The sequence below is a fragment of the Oncorhynchus gorbuscha genome, linkage group LG18 (genome assembly GCF_021184085.1).
Source record: "Oncorhynchus gorbuscha isolate QuinsamMale2020 ecotype Even-year linkage group LG18, OgorEven_v1.0, whole genome shotgun sequence".
Lineage (NCBI taxonomy): Eukaryota > Metazoa > Chordata > Actinopteri > Salmoniformes > Salmonidae > Oncorhynchus > Oncorhynchus gorbuscha.
This window is the reverse complement of record NC_060190.1, coordinates 80,576,808-80,597,859: the sequence shown is the minus strand read 5'-3', so window position 1 is coordinate 80,597,859 and position 21,052 is coordinate 80,576,808. Positions and strand designations below refer to the sequence as shown.

The 21,052-nt window shown below is 44.9% G+C and overlaps 1 protein-coding gene across 9 annotated transcripts in view; it reads right to left on the bottom strand.

The window, feature by feature from the left end:
* The window catches only part of LOC124004067 (plasma membrane calcium-transporting ATPase 2-like), a 210,138-nt gene that overhangs the window by 128,163 nt on the left and 60,923 nt on the right, over nucleotides 1-21,052 (bottom strand). For all 9 annotated transcript variants that reach the window (XM_046312835.1, XM_046312844.1, XM_046312837.1 and 6 more), the window contains one exon: nucleotides 5,254-5,448. In XM_046312835.1, coding sequence (XP_046168791.1) covers nucleotides 5,254-5,448 — 195 coding nt within the window. The remainder of the gene's footprint in view (nucleotides 1-5,253; nucleotides 5,449-21,052) is intronic.

Here is a 21,052-nt window from a genome sequence, read left to right as displayed (position 1 = left end):
CCATCCGCCTCTTGAGGATTAACCACAAGTTCTTAATGGGATTAAGGTCTGGGGAGTTTCCTGGCCATGGACCCAAAATATCAATGTGTTGTTCGTCACCAAACTGTTCCAGGGTGGTTGGGAGAAGTTCCTCTCGGAGAATGTGTTGGTACCATTCATTATTCATGGCTGTGTTCTTAGGCAAAACTGTGAGTGAGCCCACTCCCTTGGCTGAGAAGCAACCCCACACATGGTCTCAGGATGCTTTACTGTTGGCATGACACAGGACTGATGGTAGCGCTCACCTTGTCTTCTCCAGACAAGCTTTTTACCGGATGCCCCAAACAATCGAAAAGGGGATTCATCAGAGAAAATTACTTTACCCCAGTCCTCAGCAGTTCAATCCCTGTACCTTTTGCAGAATATCAGTCTGTCCCTGATGGTTTTCCTGGAGAGAAGTGGCTTCTTTGCTGCCCTTCTTGACACCAGGCCATCCTCCAAAAGTCTTCGCCTCACTGTGCGTGCAGATGCACTCATACCTGCCTACTGACATTCATGAGCAGGCTCTGTACTGGTTGGTGCCCCGATCCCGCAGCTGAATCAACTTTAGGAGACGGTCCTGGCGCTTGCTGGACTTTCTTGGGCACCCTGAAGTCTTCTGCAGAAATGCAGTGGAAATGTTTTTGGGGGGGATTCAGTTCATTTGCATGAAAAAGACGGACTTTGCAATTTATTGCAACTCATCTGATCACTTTTCATAACATTCTGGAGCATATGCAAATTGCCTTCATATAAACTAAGGCAGCAGACTTTGTAAAATATAAAAAATACAAAGGCCCAGGGCCTCAAGCTAATGATGAGCTTGGAGGGTACTGTGGTGTTGAATGCTGAGCTGAAGTCAATGAACAGCATTCTAACATAGGTCTTCCTCTTGTCCATGTGGGACTGGGCAGTGTGCAGTGTGATGGCAATTGCATCGTCTGTGGATCTATTGGGGCGGTACGCAAATTGAAGTGGGTCTAGGGTGACATGGGGAGGTGGAGGTGATATGATCCTTGACTAATCTCTGAAAGCACTTCATGATGACAGAAGTTACGGGGCGATAGTGATTTAGTTCTGTTTCCAGCTCCAAAGCTCTGGAGTCTCACTGGGCCGTGGCCTCCGTGTACCTGCTCTCACTTGGGGCCAAAGCCAGGACACATATTTTTCAGCTTGCATTTATATAACAATGGCTAATTGTGAGCATGGGCACCTAACACACAGTTAACACCTTCTCACAAAGCAACAGTCTTGAGGTTGTTGATTCTGCTCTTCACAAGTCCTCAGTGTCATCCCTAATTATGGAAACACAGTTCCCAAAATATAACACAAGAGCCTACATAAACATTGCGACCAGCTCCCGCCCACCAATTAGGCAGGATTAAGTGAAATTCACATAAATAGCCTATACGCCACTTGGTAAGAGAAATGTTCTTTTGTTTTTTTTGGACAGAATTATATGAGGTGTTATGTGTTGTTGAAGGTGCGTCAGTTTTGGCTCAGAAAATGCTGGGAGATGACTCCTCTTCATAAGATGTTGCCAATGACGATTCAGGCTCCTACGCAACTTTGCAGTATATTCTTTTTACTGTTATTAGCCCGGAATGTTCTTTGCATTATTACATACAGCCGGAAAATAATTTTGGGATATCAGAAAGGCGGTAACTCACCAGCATTTTGAATGAAGGAATACGACTATCCTGAATTGTATCCTTTGTTCGTATCTTTTAAGGCGATTGAACTCATCCCAGAGGCTGCTCCAATACACTGCCGGCGGATAAGAGGTATTCAGACTTTTAGTCCGAAGTAGCACACCATCCACCGCTTCCAAGTATATTACTCGCTAATATTCAGTTGCTGGACAATGAAGTAGATAAGCTCAGGGCGAGGATCTCCTTCCAGATATATATCAGGGACTCTGTTTCGTGTAATCATGGCTCTCTCTGGATATACTGTCCCCATCCATACAGCCAGCTGGGACCGAGAGACTGAAACATGAATTGTATCTCAAGGCCATCAAACTGTTAAACAGCCATCACTAACACAGTGAGGCTGCTGCCTATGTACAGACTTGACATCATTGGCCACTTTAATAAATGGATTACGAGTCACTTTAATAATGTTTACATATCTTGCATTACTCCTCGTATATATATATAATGTATTTTATACCATCTATTGCATCTGGCCTATTCCTCTCGGTCATTGCTCATCCATATATTTTAAATGTATATATTATTATTCCATTGCTTTACTTAGATGTGTGTGTATATTAGGTCGTTTTTGTGAAATTGTTAGATTCCAGAAGCACAAGTATTTCGCTACACTCGCAATAACAAATGCTAACCATGTGACCATTAACATCTGCTAACCATGTGACCATTAACATCTGCTAACCATGTGACCATTAACATCTGCTAACCATGTGACCATTAACATCTGCTAACCATGTGACCATTAACATCTGCTAACCATGTGACCATTAACATCTGCTAACCATGTGACCATTAACATCTGCTAACCATGTGACCATTAACATCTGCTAACCATGTGACCATTAACATCTGCTAACCATGTGACCATTAACATCTGCTAACCATGTGACCATTAACATCTGCTAACCATGTGACCATTAACATCTGCTAACCATGTGACCATTAACATCTGCTAACCATGTGACCATTAACATCTGCTAACCATGTGACCATTAACATCTGCTAACCATGTGACCATTAACATCTGCTAACCATGTGACCATTAACATCTGCTAACCATGTGACCATTAACATCTGCTAACCATGTGACCAATAACATCTGCTAACCATGTGACCATTAACATCTGCTAACCATGTGACCAATAACATCTGCTAACCATGTGACCATTAACATCTGCTAACCATGTGACCAATAACATCTGCTAACCATGTGACCATTAACATCTGCTAACCATGTGACCATTAACATCTGCTAACCATGTGACCATTAACATCTGCTAACCATGTGACCAATAACATCTGCTAACCATGTGACCATTAACATCTGCTAACCATGTGACCATTAACATCTGCTAACCATGTGACCATTAACATCTGCTAACCATGTGACCATTAACATCTGCTAACCATGTGACCATTAACATCTGCTAACCATGTGACCATTAACATCTGCTAACCATGTGACCATTAACATCTGCTAACCATGTGACCATTAACATCTGCTAACCATGTGACCATTAACATCTGCTAACCATGTGACCATTAACATCTGCTAACCATGTCACCATTAACATCTGCTAACCATGTGACCATTAACATCTGCTAACCATGTGACCATTAACATCTGCTAACCATGTGACCATTAACATCTGCTAACCATGTGACCATTAACATCTGCTAACCATGTGACCATTAACATCTGCTAACCATGTGACCATTAACATCTGCTAACCATGTGACCATTAACATCTGCTAACCATGTGACCATTAACATCTGCTAACCATGTGACCATTAACATCTGCTAACCATGTGACCATTAACATCTGCTAACCATGTGACCATTAACATCTGCTAACCATGTGACCATTAACATCTGCTAACCATGTGACCATTAACATCTGCTAACCATGTGACCATTAACATCTGCTAACCATGTGACCATTAACATCTGCTAACCATGTGACCATTAACATCTGCTAACCATGTGACCATTAACATCTGCTAACCATGTGACCATTAACATCTGCTAACCATGTGACCATTAACATCTGCTAACCATGTGACCAATAACATCTGCTAACCATGTGACCATTAACATCTGCTAACCATGTGACCATTAACATCTGCTAACCATGTGACCATTAACATCTGCTAACCATGTGACCATTAACATCTGCTAACCATGTGACCATTAACATCTGCTAACCATGTGACCATTAACATCTGCTAACCATGTGACCATTAACATCTGCTAACCATGTGACCATTAACATCTGCTAACCATGTGACCATTAACATCTGCTAACCATGTGACCATTAACATCTGCTAACCATGTGACCATTAACATCTGCTAACCATGTGACCATTAACATCTGCTAACCATGTGACCATTAACATCTGCTAACCATGTGACCATTAACATCTGCTAACCATGTGACCATTAACATCTGCTAACCATGTGACCATTAACATCTGCTAACCATGTGACCATTAACATCTGCTAACCATGTGACCATTAACATCTGCTAACCATGTGACCATTAACATCTGCTAACCATGTGACCAATAACATCTGCTAACCATGTGACCATTAACATCTGCTAACCATGTGACCATTAACATCTGCTAACCATGTGACCATTAACATCTGCTAACCATGTGACCATTAACATCTGCTAACCATGTGACCATTAACATCTGCTAACCATGTGACCATTAACATCTGCTAACCATGTGACCATTAACATCTGCTAACCATGTGACCATTAACATCTGCTAACCATGTGACCATTAACATCTGCTAACCATGTGACCATTAACATCTGCTAACCATGTGACCATTAACATCTGCTAACCATGTGACCATTAACATCTGCTAACCATGTGACCATTAACATCTGCTAACCATGTGACCATTAACATCTGCTAACCATGTGACCATTAACATCTGCTAACCATGTGACCATTAACATCTGCTAACCATGTGACCATTAACATCTGCTAACCATGTGACCATTAACATCTGCTAACCATGTGACCATTAACATCTGCTAACCATGTGACCAATAACATCTGCTAACCATGTGACCATTAACATCTGCTAACCATGTGACCATTAACATCTGCTAACCATGTGACCATTAACATCTGCTAACCATGTGACCATTAACATCTGCTAACCATGTCACCATTGACATCTGCTAACCATGTGACCATTAACATCTGCTAACCATGTGACCATTAACATCTGCTAACCATGTGACCATTAACATCTGCTAACCATGTGACCATTAACATCTGCTAACCATGTGACCAATAACATCTGCTAACCATGTGACCAATAAAACTTGATTTGATTTGAAACACTAAAGTCTGGGCCTTCATGGTAGGCAAAACACCAGGTTAAGTCCTTAGTTGAAATTCACCAAATATGACCTTTAGATTTAACACAATAGGAGGGTTTTACATGCCTGTGTGCGTACGTATGTCTCCACGTATGTGCGCGTCTCAGTACTCACACTCTCCGCTGTCCCCTCCCGGAGGCTGATAGAAGGACAGTCCCAGAGAGATCAGGGCAGCCACCTCCAAGATGATCAGAGTCACGTCCTGCAGGGCCTCCCATACTAACTGGAGGAAGGTCTTTGGCTTAACCGGAGGTATAAGGTTTTCCCCATAGACTTCTTTCCTCTTATCTAGGTCATCTCCTGTTAAGCCTGTTGGGAGAAAGAAAAGGCAGTGAGAAAGAATCTTGATTGGTCGTTTAGTTTGGTGTTTTAATAGAGGAAATGAGGGAAAGACCACCTGATTAAACCTGTTCTGTTTTCAAACATCAAACGTCCTGCTTTATGTCCCTCCTTCCATTAACACACTCTCTCTCTCGCTGAATGGTGCTGCACTGACCTTTTACTCTCCTGACCAATCCTGAGGGTTTCTGTGATTATTTGCGCTGATCTGAACTTTTTTGAACATAATGTTTCCTATGACCACAAATAACTGGACGTTAGAACAGGGATCACTAACCTTGATTTGATTAAGATTTCTACTTCAAGGAGTCGGGGCGCAGGACATAATACTAGTGGTAATGGTAGAGATATTAGAGGTAGTAATACTACTAGTGGTAATGGTAGAGATATTAGAGGTAGTAATACTACTAGTGGTAATGGTAGTAGAGATATTAGAGGTAGTAATACTACTAGTGGTAATGGTAGATATATTAGAGGTAGTAATACTACTAGTGGTAATGGTAGAGATATTAGAGGTAGTAATACTACTAGTGGTAATGGTAGTAGAGATATTAGAGGTAGTAATACTACTAGTGGTAATGGTAGTAGAGATATTAGAGTAGTAATACTAGTAGTGGTAATGGTAGTAGAGATATTAGAGGTAGTAATACTACTAGTGGTAATGGTAGAGATACTAGAGGTAGTAATACTACTAGTGGTAATGGTAGTAATACTACTAGTGGTAATGGTAGAGATATTAGAGGTAGTAATACTACTAGTGGTAATGGTGGTAGAGATATTAGAGGTATAAATACTACTAGTGATAATGGTGGTAGAGATATTAGAGGTATAAATACTACTAGTGGTAATGGTAGTAGAGATATTAGAGGTATAAATACTACTAGTGGTAATGGTGGTAGAGATATTAGAGGTAGTAATACTACTAGTGGTAATGGTAGTAGAGATATTAGAGGTAGTAATACTACTAGTGGTAATGGTAGAGATATTAGAGGTATAAATACTACTAGTGGTAATGGTGGTAGAGATATTAGAGGTAGTAATACTACTAGTGGTTATGGTGGTAGAGATATTAGAGGTATAAATACTACTAGTGGTAATGGTGGTAGAGATATTAGAGGTATAAATACTACTAGTGGTAATGGTAGAGATATTAGAGGTAGTAATACTACTAGTGGTAATGGTAGAGATATTAGAGGTAGTAATACTACTAGTGGTAATGGTAGTACAGATATTAGAGGTAGTAATACTACTAGTGGTAATGGTAGAGATATTAGAGGTAGTAATACTACTAGTGGTAATGGTAGAGATATTAGAGGTATAAATACTACTAGTGGTAATGGTAGTAGAGATATTAGAGGTAGTAATACTACTAGTGGTAATGGTGGTAGAGATATTAGAGGTAGTAATACTACTAGTGGTAATGGTAGTAGAGATATTAGAGGTAGTAATACTACTAGTGGTAATGGTAGTAGAGATATTAGAGGTATAAATACTACTAGTGGTAATGGTAGTAGAGATATTAGAGGTAGTAATACTACTAGTGGTAATGGTGGTAGAGATATTAGAGGTAGTAATACTACTAGTGGTAATGGTGGTAGAGATACTAGAGGTAGTAATACTACTAGTGGTAATGGTAGTAGAGATATTAGAGGTAGTAATACTACTAGTGGTAATGGTGGTAGAGATATTAGAGGTATAAATACTACTAGTGGTAATGGTAGTAGAGATATTAGAGGTATAAATACTACTAGTGGTAATGGTAGTAGAGATATTAGAGGTATAAATACTACTAGTGGTAATGGTAGAGATATTAGAGGTAGTAATACTACTAGTGGTAATGGTAGAGATATTAGAGGTAGACATACTACTAGTGGTAATGGTAGTAGGGATATTAGAGGTAGTAATACTACTAGTGGTAATGGTAGTAGAGATATTAGAGGTATAAATACTACTAGTGGTAATGTAGTAGAGATATTAGAGGTAGTAATACTACTAGTGGTAATGGTAGATATTAGAGGTAGTAATACTACTAGTGGTAATGGTGGTAGAGATATTAGAGGTAGTAATACTACTAGTGGTAATGGTAGAGATATTAGAGGTAGTAATACTACTAGTGGTAATGGTAGAGATATTAGAGGTATAAATACTACTAGTGGTAATGGTAGAGATATTAGAGGTAGTAATACTACTAGTGGTAATGGTAGAGATATTAGAGGTATAAATACTACTAGTGGTAATGGTAGTAGAGATATTAGAGGTAGTAATACTACTAGTGGTAATGGTAGTACAGATATTAGAGGTAGTAATACTACTAGTGGTAATGGTAGTAGAGATATTAGAGGTATAAATACTACTAGTGGTAATGGTAGTAGAGATATTAGAGGTAGTAATACTACTAGTGGTAATGGTAGAGATATTAGTGGTATAAATACTACTAGTGGTAATGGTAGTAGAGATATTAGAGGTAGTAATACTACTAGTGGTAATGGTAGAGATATTAGAGGTAGTAATACTACTAGTGGTAATGGTAGAGATATTAGAGGTATAAATACTACTAGTGGTAATGGTAGAGATATTAGAGGTATAAATACTACTAGTGGTAATGGAAGAGATATTAGAGGTATAAATACTACTAGTGGTAATGGTAGAGATATTAGAGGTATAAATACTACTAGTGGTAATGGTAGTAGAGATATTAGAGGTAGTCATACTACTAGTGGTAATGGTAGAGATATTAGAGGTAGTAATACTACTAGTGGTAATGGTAGAGATATTAGTGGTATAAATACTACTAGTGGTAATGGTAGAGATATTAGAGGTATAGATACTACTAGTGGTAATGGTAGTAGAGATATTAGAGGTAGTCATACTACTAGTGGTAATGGTGGTAGAGATATTAGAGGTAGTAATACTACTAGTGGTAATGGTAGTAGAGATATTAGAGGTAGTAATACTACTAGTGGTAATGGTAGTAATACTACTAGTGGTAATGGTAGAGATATTAGAGGTAGTCATACTACTAGTGGTAATGGTAGTAGAGATATTAGAGGTAGTCATACTACTAGTGGTAATGGTGGTAGAGATATTAGAGGTAGTAATACTACTAGTGGTAATGGTGGTAGAGATATTAGAGGTAGTAATACTACTAGTGGTAATGGTAGTAGAGATATTAGAGGTAGTCATACTACTAGTGGTAATGGTGGTAGAGATATTAGAGGTAGTAATACTACTAGTGGTAATGGTAGTAGAGATATTAGAGGTAGTAATACTACTAGTGGTAATGGTAGAGATATTAGAGGTAGTAATACTACTAGTGGTAATGGTAGAGATATTAGAGGTAGTAATACTACTAGTGGTAATGGTAGTAGAGATATTAGAGGTAGTAATACTACTAGTGGTAATGGTAGTAGAGATATTAGAGGTAGTAATACTACTAGTGGTAATGGTAGAGATATTAGAGGTAGTAATACTACTAGTGGTAATGGTAGAGATATTAGAGGTAGTAATACTACTAGTGGTAATGGTAGTAGAGATATTAGTAGTAATACTACTAGTGGTAATTGTAGTAGAGATATATCTGTAATACTGTAATATCTCTACCTACTATAACTATAACTAACTGTCAACTTCACACCTACATCAGTACTACAACCACCATCAACATTACTACTACTATTACTACTACTACTACTACTACCAACCACCATCACCCCATCATTAAACTACTACTATTACCATCACACCTACTAACATAACACTACTATTTGGAGTACCAATAACATAATAAGAATTATTATTATAATAATAGTAATAATAGCAATAGTAGTTTTATTAATAATGTGTTACTGCTTAATGACACCAATTTAATTGGTAATGAGTCGTTCTTGTTTTCCTCTGGGTTTAATAATTAAACGTTTGTATTAAATTCTTTGAATAATTAACTTCCTGGTCTGCCTCTATCTTCATATTTTCCTCTCTCCCTCTTAGTCTCCTTTCCTTCTCTGTCTATTTGGCAGTGTTATTATGGGAACCATCAGACTGTAGTGATTAACTAACAGTGTTATTATGAGAGACATCAGACTGTAGTGATTAACTAACAGTGTTATTATGAGAGACTGAATGACGGGGAGGAAGGTAGCCTAGTGGTTAGAGTGTAGAGGAGGTAGGTAGCCTAGTGGTTAGGATGTAGAGGAGGTAGGTAGCCTAGTGGTTAGAGTGTAGAGGAGGCAGGTAGCCTAGTGGTTAGAGTGTGGGGGTGGCAGGTAGCCTAGTGGTTAGAGTGTAGAGGAGGCAGGTCGCCTAGTGGTTAGAGTGTAGAGGAGGCAGGTAGCCTAGTGGTTAGAGTGTGGGGGTGGCAGGTAGCCTAGTGGGTAGAGTGTAGAGGAGAGTGTAGAGGAGGCAGGTAACCTAGTGGTTAGAGTGTAGAGGAGGCAGGTAGCCTAGTGGGTAGAGTGTAGAGGAGGCAGGTAGCCTAGTGGTTAGAGTGTAGATGGGGCAGGGTAGCCTAGTGGTTAGAGTGTAGAGGGGGCAGGGTAGCCTAGTGGTTAGAGTGTAGAGGCGGCAGGGTAGCCTAGTGGTTAGAGTGTAGAGGAGGCAGGTAGCCTAGTGGGTAGTGTAGAGGCGGCAGGGTAGCCTAGTGGTTAGAGTGTAGAGGAGAGTGTAGAGGAGGCAGGTAACCTAGTGGTTAGAGTGTAGAGGGGGCAGGGTAGCCTAGTGGTTAGAGTGTAGAGGGGGCAGGGTAGCCTAGTGGTTAGAGTGTAGAGGCGGCAGGGTAGCGTAGTGGTTAGAGTGTAGAGGAGGCAGGTAGCCTAGTGGGTAGAGTGTAGAGGCGGCAGGGTCGCCTAGTGGTTAGAGTGTAGAGGAGGCAGGTAACCTAGTGGTTAGAGTGTAGAGGCGGCAGGGTAGCCTAGTGGTTAGAGTGTAGAGGCGGCAGGGTAGCCGAGTGGTTAGAGTGTAGAGGAGGCAGGTCGCCTAGTGGTTAGAGTGTAGAGGAGGCAGGTCGCCTAGTGGTTAGAGTGTAGAGGAGGCAGGTCGCCTAGTGGTTAGAGTGTAGAGGCGGCAGGGTAGCCTAGTGGTTAGAGTGTAGAGGCGGCAGGGTAGCGTAGTGGTTAGAGTGTAGAGGAGGCAGGTAGCCTAGTGGGTAGAGTGTAGAGGCGGCAGGGTAGCCTAGTGGTTAGAGTGTAGAGGAGGCAGGTAGCCTAGTGGGTAGAGTGTAGAGGAGAGTGTAGAGGAGGCAGGTAACCTAGTGGTTAGAGTGTAGAGGCGGCAGGGTAGCCTAGTGGTTAGAGTGTAGAGGCGGCAGGGTAGCCGAGTGGTTAGAGTGTAGAGGAGGCAGGTCGCCTAGTGGTTAGAGTGTAGAGGAGGCAGGTAGCCTAGTGGGTAGAGTGTAGAGGAGAGTGTAGAGGAGGCAGGTAACCTAGTGGTTAGAGTGTAGAGGCGGCAGGGTAGCCTAGTGGTTAGAGTGTAGAGGCGGCAGGGTAGCCGAGTGGTTAGAGTGTAGAGGAGGCAGGTCGCCTAGTGGTTAGAGTGTAGAGGAGGCAGGTCGCCTAGTGGTTAGAGTGTAGAGGAGGCAGGTCGCCTAGTGGTTAGAGTGTAGAGGCGGCAGGGTAGCCTAGTGGTTAGAGTGTAGAGGCGGCAGGGTAGCCTAGTGGTTAGAGTGTAGAGGCGGCAGGGTAGCCTAGTGGTTAGAGTGTAGAGGTGGCAGGGTAGCCTAGTGGTTAGAGTGTAGAGGCGGCAGGGTAGCCTAGTGGTTAGAGTGTAGAGGCGGCAGGGTAGCCTGCATGCATGATCAGACGGATAGCTTAAATATTTACCGGGAAAGATTCTTAAGCAAATAACACAAGCATTAATTGAGAGTCAAGTGAACTACTGTTCTGTGGTCTGGGGGAAATGCATCATCTAGTGAAGCTAGGAGGCTGCAGAATGCACAGAATAAAGCAGCAAGGATTGTTTTAAGGAGATATGGTTCTTCTGTTGATTTAAGGTGGAGATATGGTTGTTCTTGTTGCAGTCATGGGTTGTTTTAAGGTGGAGATATACTGTCATAGTATTTATCTGGTCAGATTGTCATAGTATTTATCTGGTCAGATTGTCATAGTATTTATCTGGTCAGATTGTCATAGTATTTATCTGGTCAGATTGTCATAGTATTTATCTGGTCAGATTGTCATAGTATTTATCAGGCCAGACTGTCATATTATTTATCAGGCCAGACTGTCATAGTATGTATCAGGCCAGACTGTCATATTATTTATCAGGCCAGACTGTCATATTATTTATCAGGCCAGACTGTCATAGTATGTATCAGGCCAGACTGTCATATTATTTATCAGGCCAGACTGTCATATTATTTATCAGGCCAGACTGTCATAGTATGTATCAGGCCAGACTGTCATATTATTTATCAGGCCAGACTGTCATATTATTTATCAGGCCAGACTGTCATATTATTTATCAGGCCAGACTGTCATATTATTTATCAGGCCAGACTGTCATAGTATTTATCTGGTCAGACTGTCATAGTATTTATCAGGCCAGACTGTCATATTATTTATCAGGCCAGACTGTCATAGTATTTATCTGGTCAGACTGTCATATTATTTATCAGGCCAGACTGTCATAGTATTTATCTGGTCAGACTGTCATAGTATTTATCAGGCCAGACTGTCATAGTATTTATCTGGTCACTACTATATCAGTAACACTGTGTTATATATGAACATGTGATTGTATTCTCAAATGTATTTGAATGTTTAAGGAACTCTTGGAACATTAGTTCAAACGAGATCCTAATAAAATCCAATCGGACACTGTCGCTACCAACCCTCTGTTGGTGATAACTGATGCTGATAACAACAGATAAAAACCAGTTAGAGAGAGACTGGGGGAGAGAAAGGGGAAGGGAGGGAGAGAGAGGGGGAGGAAGAAAGAGAGGGGGAGTGGGGAGAGAGAGAGGGGAGGGAGAGAGAGAGAGTGGGAGGAAGACAGAGAGAGGGGGAGTGGGGAGAGAGAGAAGGGGAGGAAAGGAGAGAGCGAGAGAGAGAGAAAGAGAGGGTGAGGGATAGAGAGAGGAGAGGGAAGGGAGAGAGAGGTAGAAGGAGAGAGAGGGTGAGGAAGACAGAGAGAGAGGGAGGGGGAGAGAGGGGGAGGGAGAAAGAGAGGGTGAGGGATGGAGAGAGGAGGGGGAAGGGAGAGAGCGAGAGAAAGAGAGGGTGAGGGATGGAGAGAGTGAGAGAGGGGAAGGGAGGGAGACTTTTAGAACCTTAGAATGTCTGCCTGGGTTCCAAATAGAACAGCTATATATACACTTATTAAGCATTCTGTTTTAATTGTCTCCCTCTGTGTGAGAGGAGAGAAGCACATTGATGTCTCACAGCATCACACAAAAACACACACACAGCACCAGAGCATCACACACACACACACAGCACCAGAGCATCACACACACACACACACACACACACACACACACACACACACACACACACACACACACACACACACACACACACACACACACACACACACACACACACACACACACACACACACACACACACACACACACACACACACACACACACACACACACACACACACAGCACCAGAGCATCACACACACACACACACAGCACCAGAGCATCACACACACACACAGCACCAGAGCATCACACACACACACACACAGCACCAGAGCATCACACACACACAGCACCAGAGCATCACACACACACACACAGCACCAGAGCATCACACACACTCACAGCACCAGAGCATCACACACACACACAGCACCAGAGCATCACACACACACACACAGCACCAGAGCATCACACACACACACACACACAGCACCAGAGCATCACACACACACACACAGCACCAGAGCATCACACACACACACAGCGCGGCATGCCGAGAGGCTCCTTTGCTCATAGCCCTGGGGAGCATTCCCTGCAGTGAAAGGTAGAGCCGAGACACGCCATGCACACACATTTCACCTCTCTCGCTCTACTCTCTCTGCCTCTGTCAGTCGTAGAGTCATGACACTCTCTGCCTCTGTCAGTCGTAGAGTCAGGACACTCTCTGCCTCTGTCAGTCGTAGAGTCAGGACATAGACCTATAGAGTCAGTATATAAACTTATAGTCAGGATATAGACCTGGTAGTAGAGTCAGGATATAGACCTGGTAGTAGTCAGGATATAGACCTGGTAGTAGTCAGGATATAGACCTGGTAGTAGAGTCAGGATATAGACCTGGTAATAGTCAGGATATAGACCTGGTAGTAGTCAGGATATAGACCTGGTAGTAGAGTCAGGATATAGACCTGGTAGTAGAGTCAGGATATAGACCTGGTAATAGTCAGGATATAGACCTGGTAGTAGAGTCAGGATATAGACCTGGTAGTAGAGTCAGGATATAGACCTGGTAGTAGTCAGGATATAGACCTATAGAGTCAGGATATAGACCTGGTAGTAGAGTCAGGATATAGACCTGGTAGTAGTCAGGATATAGACCTGGTAGTAGAGTCAGGATATAGACCTGGTAGTAGTCAGGATACAGACCTGGTAGTAGAGTCAGGATATAGACCTGGTAGTAGTCAGGATATAGACCTGGTAGTAGAGTCAGGATATCGACCTGGTAGTAGAGTCAGGATATAGGCCTGGTAGTATTGTACCTAATATTTTATAACTTTTTTTAACAATGCAAGTCAGTTAAGAACAAATTCTTATTTTCAATGACGGCCTACCGGGAAAGTGGGTTTAACTGCCTTGTTCAGGAGCAGAACTGTTACCTTGTCAGCTCAGGGTATTCAATCTTGCAACCTTTTGGTTACAAGTCTAATGCTCGAACCACTAGGCTACCTACCGCCTCTACACTATAACCACTAGGCTACCTGCCTCTACACTCTAACCACTAGGCAAACCTGCTGTCTCACGCTCTAACCACTAGACTACCTGCCGTCTGTCTCTACGCTCTAACCACTAGAATACCTGCCGCCTCTACACTTTAAACACTAGGCTACCTACCATCTCTACACTCTAACCACTAGGCTACCTGCCACCTCTACACTCTAACCACTAGACTACCTACCACCTCTACACTCTAACCACTAGGCTACCTGCTGTCTCTACACTCTAACCACTAGGCAAACCTGCTGTCTCACGCTCTAACCACTAGGCTACCTGCCGTCTCTACGCTCTAACCACTAGACTACCTGCCGTCTGTCTCTACGCTCTAACCACTAGGCTACCTGCCGCCTCTACGATCTAACTACTAGGCTACCTGCCGCCTCTACACTAACCACTAGGCTACCTACCGCCTCTACACTCTAACCACGAGGCTACCTGCCTCTATACTCTAACCACTAGGCTACCTATCAACATACTAACCACTAGGCTACCTATCACCTCAACACTCTAACCACTAAGCGACCTACCACCTCAACACTCTAACCACTAGGCTACCTACCACCTCAACATTCTAATCACTAGGCTACCTATCACCTCTACACTCTAACCACTAGGCTACCTATCACCTCTACACTCTAACCACTAGGCTACCTGCCACCTCTACACTCTAACCACTAGGCTACCTGCCTCCTCTACACTCTAACCACTAGGCTACCTGCCTCCTCTACACTCTAACCACTAGGCTACCTGCCTCCTCTACACTCTAACCACTAGGCTACCTGCCTCCTCTACACTCTAACCACTAGGCTACCTATCACCTCTACACTCTAACCACTAGGCTACCTGCCTCCTCTACAATTTAACCACTAGGCTACCTGCCTCCTCTACACTCTAACCACTAGGCTACCTATCACTTCTACACTCTAACCACTAGGCTATCTGCCTCCTCTACACTCTAACCACTAGTCTACCTATCACCTCTACACTCTAACCACTAGGCTACCCTGCCTCCTCTACACTCTAACCACTAGGCTACCTGCCTCCTCTACACTCTAACTACTAGGCTACCTGCCTCTACACTCTAACCACTAGGATACCTGCCTCCTCTACACTCTAACCACTAGACTACCTGCCACCTCTACACTCTAACCACTAGGCTACCCTGCCGCCCCTACACTCTAACCACTAGGTTACCTACCTCCTCTACACTCTAACCACTAGGCTACCCTACCTCCTCTACACTCTAACCACTAGGCTACCTGCCTCCTCCACACTCTAACCACTAGGCTACCTGCCTCCTCCACACTCTAACCACTAGGCTACCTACCTCCTCTACACTCTAACCACTAGGCTACCTGCCACCTCTACACTCTAACCACTAGGCTACCTGCTGTCTCACGCTCTAACCACTAGACTACCTGCCGTCTGTCTCTACGCTCTAACCACTAGAATACCTGCCGCCTCTACACTTTAAACACTAGGCTACCTACCATCTCTACACTCTAACCACTAGGCTACCTGCCACCTCTACACTCTAACCACTAGACTACCTACCACCTCTACACTCTAACCACTAGGCTACCTGCTGTCTCTACACTCTAACCACTAGGCAAACCTGCTGTCTCACGCTCTAACCACTAGGCTACCTGCCGTCTCTACGCTCTAACCACTAGACTACCTGCCGTCTGTCTCTACGCTCTAACCACTAGGCTACCTGCCGCCTCTACGATCTAACTACTAGGCTACCTGCCGCCTCTACACTAACCACTAGGCTACCTACCGCCTCTACACTCTAACCACGAGGGATACTCTAACCACTAGGCTACCTATCAACATACTAACCACTAGGCTACCTATCACCTCAACACTCTAACCACTAAGCGACCTACCACCTCAACACTCTAACCACTAGGCTACCTACCACCTCAACATTCTAATCACTAGGCTACCTATCACCTCTACACTCTAACCACTAGGCTACCTATCACCTCTACACTCTAACCACTAGGCTACCTGCCACCTCTACACTCTAACCACTAGGCTACCTGCCTCCTCTACACTCTAACCACTAGGCTACCTGCCTCCTCTACACTCTAACCACTAGGCTACCTGCCTCCTCTACACTCTAACCACTAGGCTACCTGCCTCCTCTACACTCTAACCACTAGGCTACCTATCACCTCTACACTCTAACCACTAGGCTACCTGCCTCCTCTACAATTTAACCACTAGGCTACCTGCCTCCTCTACACTCTAACCACTAGGCTACCTATCACTTCTACACTCTAACCACTAGGCTATCTGCCTCCTCTACACTCTAACCACTAGTCTACCTATCACCTCTACACTCTAACCACTAGGCTACCCTGCCTCCTCTACACTCTAACCACTAGGCTACCTGCCTCCTCTACACTCTAACTACTAGGCTACCTGCCTCTACACTCTAACCACTAGGATACCTGCCTCCTCTACACTCTAACCACTAGACTACCTGCCACCTCTACACTCTAACCACTAGGCTACCCTGCCGCCCCTACACTCTAACCACTAGGTTACCTACCTCCTCTACACTCTAACCACTAGGCTACCCTACCTCCTCTACACTCTAACCACTAGGCTACCTGCCTCCTCCACACTCTAACCACTAGGCTACCTGCCTCCTCCACACTCTAACCACTAGGCTACCTACCTCCTCTACACTCTAACCACTAGGCTACCTGCCTCCTCTACACTCTCCTCTACACTCTAACCACTAGGCTACCTACCTCCTCTACACTCTAACCACTAGGCTACCTGCCTCCTCTACACTCTCCTCTACACTCTAACCACTAGGCTACCTGCCTCATCTACACTCTAACCACTAGGCTACCTGCCTCCTCTACACTCTAACCACTAGGCTACCTGCCTCCTCTACACTCTAACCACTAGGCTACCTGCCTCCTCCACACTCTAACCACTAGCCTACCTGCCTCCTCTACACTCTAACCACTAGGCTACCCTGCCTCCTCTACACTCTAACCACTAGGCTACCCTGCCTCCTCTACACTCTAACCACTAGGCTACCTACCTCCTCTACACTCTAACCACTAGGCTACCTGCCTCCTCTACACTCTAACCACTAGGCTACCTGCCTCCTCTACACTCTAACCACTAGGCTACCTGCCTCCTCTACACTCTAACCACTAGGCTACCTGCCTCCTCTACACTCTAACCACTAGGCTACCTGCCTCCTCCACACTCTAACCACTAGCCTACCTGCCTCCTCTACACTCTAACCACTAGGCTACCCTGCCTCCTCTACACTCTAACCACTAGGCTACCCTGCCTCCTCTACACTCTAACCACTAGGCTACCTGCCACCTCTACACTCTAACCACTAGGCTACCCTGCCTCCTCTACACTCTAACCACTAGGCTACCTGCCACCTCTACACTCTAACCACTAGGCTACCTGCCTCCTCTACACTCTAACCACTAGGCTACCTGCCTCCTCTACACTCTAACCACTAGGCTACCCTGCCTCCTCTACACTCTAACCACTAGGCTACCCTGCCTCCTCTACACTCTAACCAGTAGGCTACCCTGCCTCCTCTACACTCTAACCACTAGGCTACCTGCCACCTCTACACTCTAACAACTAGACTACCTACCTCCTCTACACTCTAACCACTAGGCTACCTACCTGCCTCTACACTCTAACCACTAGGCTACCTACCTCCTCTACACTCTAACCACTAGACTACCTACCTCCTCTACACTCTAACCACTAGGCTACCTGCCTCCTCTACACTCTAACCACTAGACTACCTACCACCTCTACACTCTAACCACTAGGCTACCTGCCTCCTCTACACTCTAACCACTAGACTACCTACCACCTCTACACTCTAACCACTAGGCTACCTACCTCCTCTACACTCTAACCACTAGACTACCTACCTCCTCTACACTCTAACCACTAGGCTACCTGCCTCATCTACACTCTAACCACTAGGCTACCTACCTCCTCCACACTCTAACCACTAGGCTACCTGCCACCTCTACACTCTAACCACTAGGCTACCTGCCACCTCTACACTCTAACCACTAGGCTACCTGCCTCCTCTACACTCTAACCACTAGGCTACCTACCTCCTCTACACTCTAACCACTAGGCTACCTGCCTCCTCTACACTCTAACCACTAGGCTACCTGCCACCTCTACACTCTAACCACTAGGCTACCTGCCTCCTCTACACTCTAACCACTAGGCTACCTGCCACCTCTACACTCTAACCACTAGACTACCTACCTCCTCTACACTCTAACCACTAGGCTACCTGCCACCTCTACACTCTAACCACTAGGCTACCTACCTCCTCTACACTCTAACCACTAGGCTACCTGCCTCCTCTACACTCTAACCACTAGACTACCTACCTCCTCTACACTCTAACCACTAGGCTACCTATCACCTCTACACTCTAACCACTAGGCTACCTACCTCCTCTACACTCTAACCACTAGGCTACCTACCTCCTCTACACTCTAACCACTAGGCTACCTGCCACCTCTACACTCTAACCACTAGGCTAACTGCCTCTACACTCTCACCACTAGGCTACCTGCCTCCTCTACACTCTAACCACTAGGCTACCTGCCACCTCTACACTCTAACCACTAGGCTAACTGCCTCTACACTCTCACCACTAGGCTACCTGCCACCTCTACACTCTAACCACTAGGCTAACTGCCTCTACACTCTCACCACTAGGCTACCTGCCTCCTCTACACTCTAACCACTAGGCTACCTGCCTCCTCTACACTCTAACCACTAGGCTACCTGCCTCCTCTACACTCTAACCACTAGGCTACCTGCCTCCTCTACACTCTAACCACTAGGCTACCTGCCTCCTCTACACTCTAACCACTAGTCTACCTACCTCCTCTACACTCTAACCACTAGGCTACCTACCTCCTCTACACTCTAACCACTAGGCTACCTGCCTCCTCTACACTCTAACCACTAGGCTAACTGCCTCTACACTCTCACCACTAGGCTACCTGCCACCTCTACACTCTAACCACTAGGCTAACTGCCTCTACACTCTCACCACTAGGCTACCTGCCTCCTCTACACTCTAACCACTAGGCTACCTGCCTCCTCTACACTCTAACCACTAGGCTACCTGCCTCCTCTACACTCTAACCACTAGGCTACCTGCCTCCTCTACACTCTAACCACTAGGCTACCCTGCCTCCTCTACACTCTAACCACTAGGCTACCTGCCACCTCTACACTCTAACCACTAGGCTACCCTGCCTCCTCTACACTCTAACCACTAGGCTACCTGCCACCTCTACACTCTAACCACTAGGCTACCTGCCTCCTCTACACTCTAACCACTAGGCTACCTGCCTCCTCTACACTCTAACCACTAGGCTACCCTGCCTCCTCTACACTCTAACCACTAGGCTACCCTGCCTCCTCTACACTCTAACCAGTAGGCTACCCTGCCTCCTCTACACTCTAACCACTAGGCTACCTGCCACTCTACACTCTAACAACTAGACTACCTACCTCCTCTACACTCTAACCACTAGGCTACCTACCTGCCTCTACACTCTAACCACTAGGCTACCTACCTCCTCTACACTCTAACCACTAGACTACCTACCTCCTCTACACTCTAACCACTAGGCTACCTGCCTCCTCTACACTCTAACCACTAGACTACCTACCACCTCTACACTCTAACCACTAGGCTACCTGCCTCCTCTACACTCTAACCACTAGACTACCTACCACCTCTACACTCTAACCACTAGGCTACCTACCTCCTCTACACTCTAACCACTAGACTACCTACCTCCTCTACACTCTAACCACTAGGCTACCTGCCTCATCTACACTCTAACCACTAGGCTACCTACCTCCTCCACACTCTAACCACTAGGCTACCTGCCACCTCTACACTCTAACCACTAGGCTACCTGCCACCTCTACACTCTAACCACTAGGCTACCTGCCTCCTCTACACTCTAACCACTAGGCTACCTACCTCCTCTACACTCTAACCACTAGGCTACCTGCCTCCTCTACACTCTAACCACTAGGCTACCTGCCACCTCTACACTCTAACCACTAGGCTACCTGCCTCCTCTACACTCTAACCACTAGGCTACCTGCCACCTCTACACTCTAACCACTAGACTACCTACCTCCTCTACACTCTAACCACTAGGCTACCTGCCACCTCTACACTCTAACCACTAGGCTACCTACCTCCTCTACACTCTAACCACTAGGCTACCTGCCTCCTCTACACTCTAACCACTAGACTACCTACCTCCTCTACACTCTAACCACTAGGCTACCTATCACCTCTACACTCTAACCACTAGGCTACCTACCTCCTCTACACTCTAACCACTAGGCTACCTACCTCCTCTACACTCTAACCACTAGGCTACCTGCCACCTCTACACTCTAACCACTAGGCTAACTGCCTCTACACTCTCACCACTAGGCTACCTGCCTCCTCTACACTCTAACCACTAGGCTACCTGCCACCTCTACACTCTAACCACTAGGCTAACTGCCTCTACACTCTCACCACTAGGCTACCTGCCACCTCTACACTCTAACCACTAGGCTAACTGCCTCTACACTCTCACCACTAG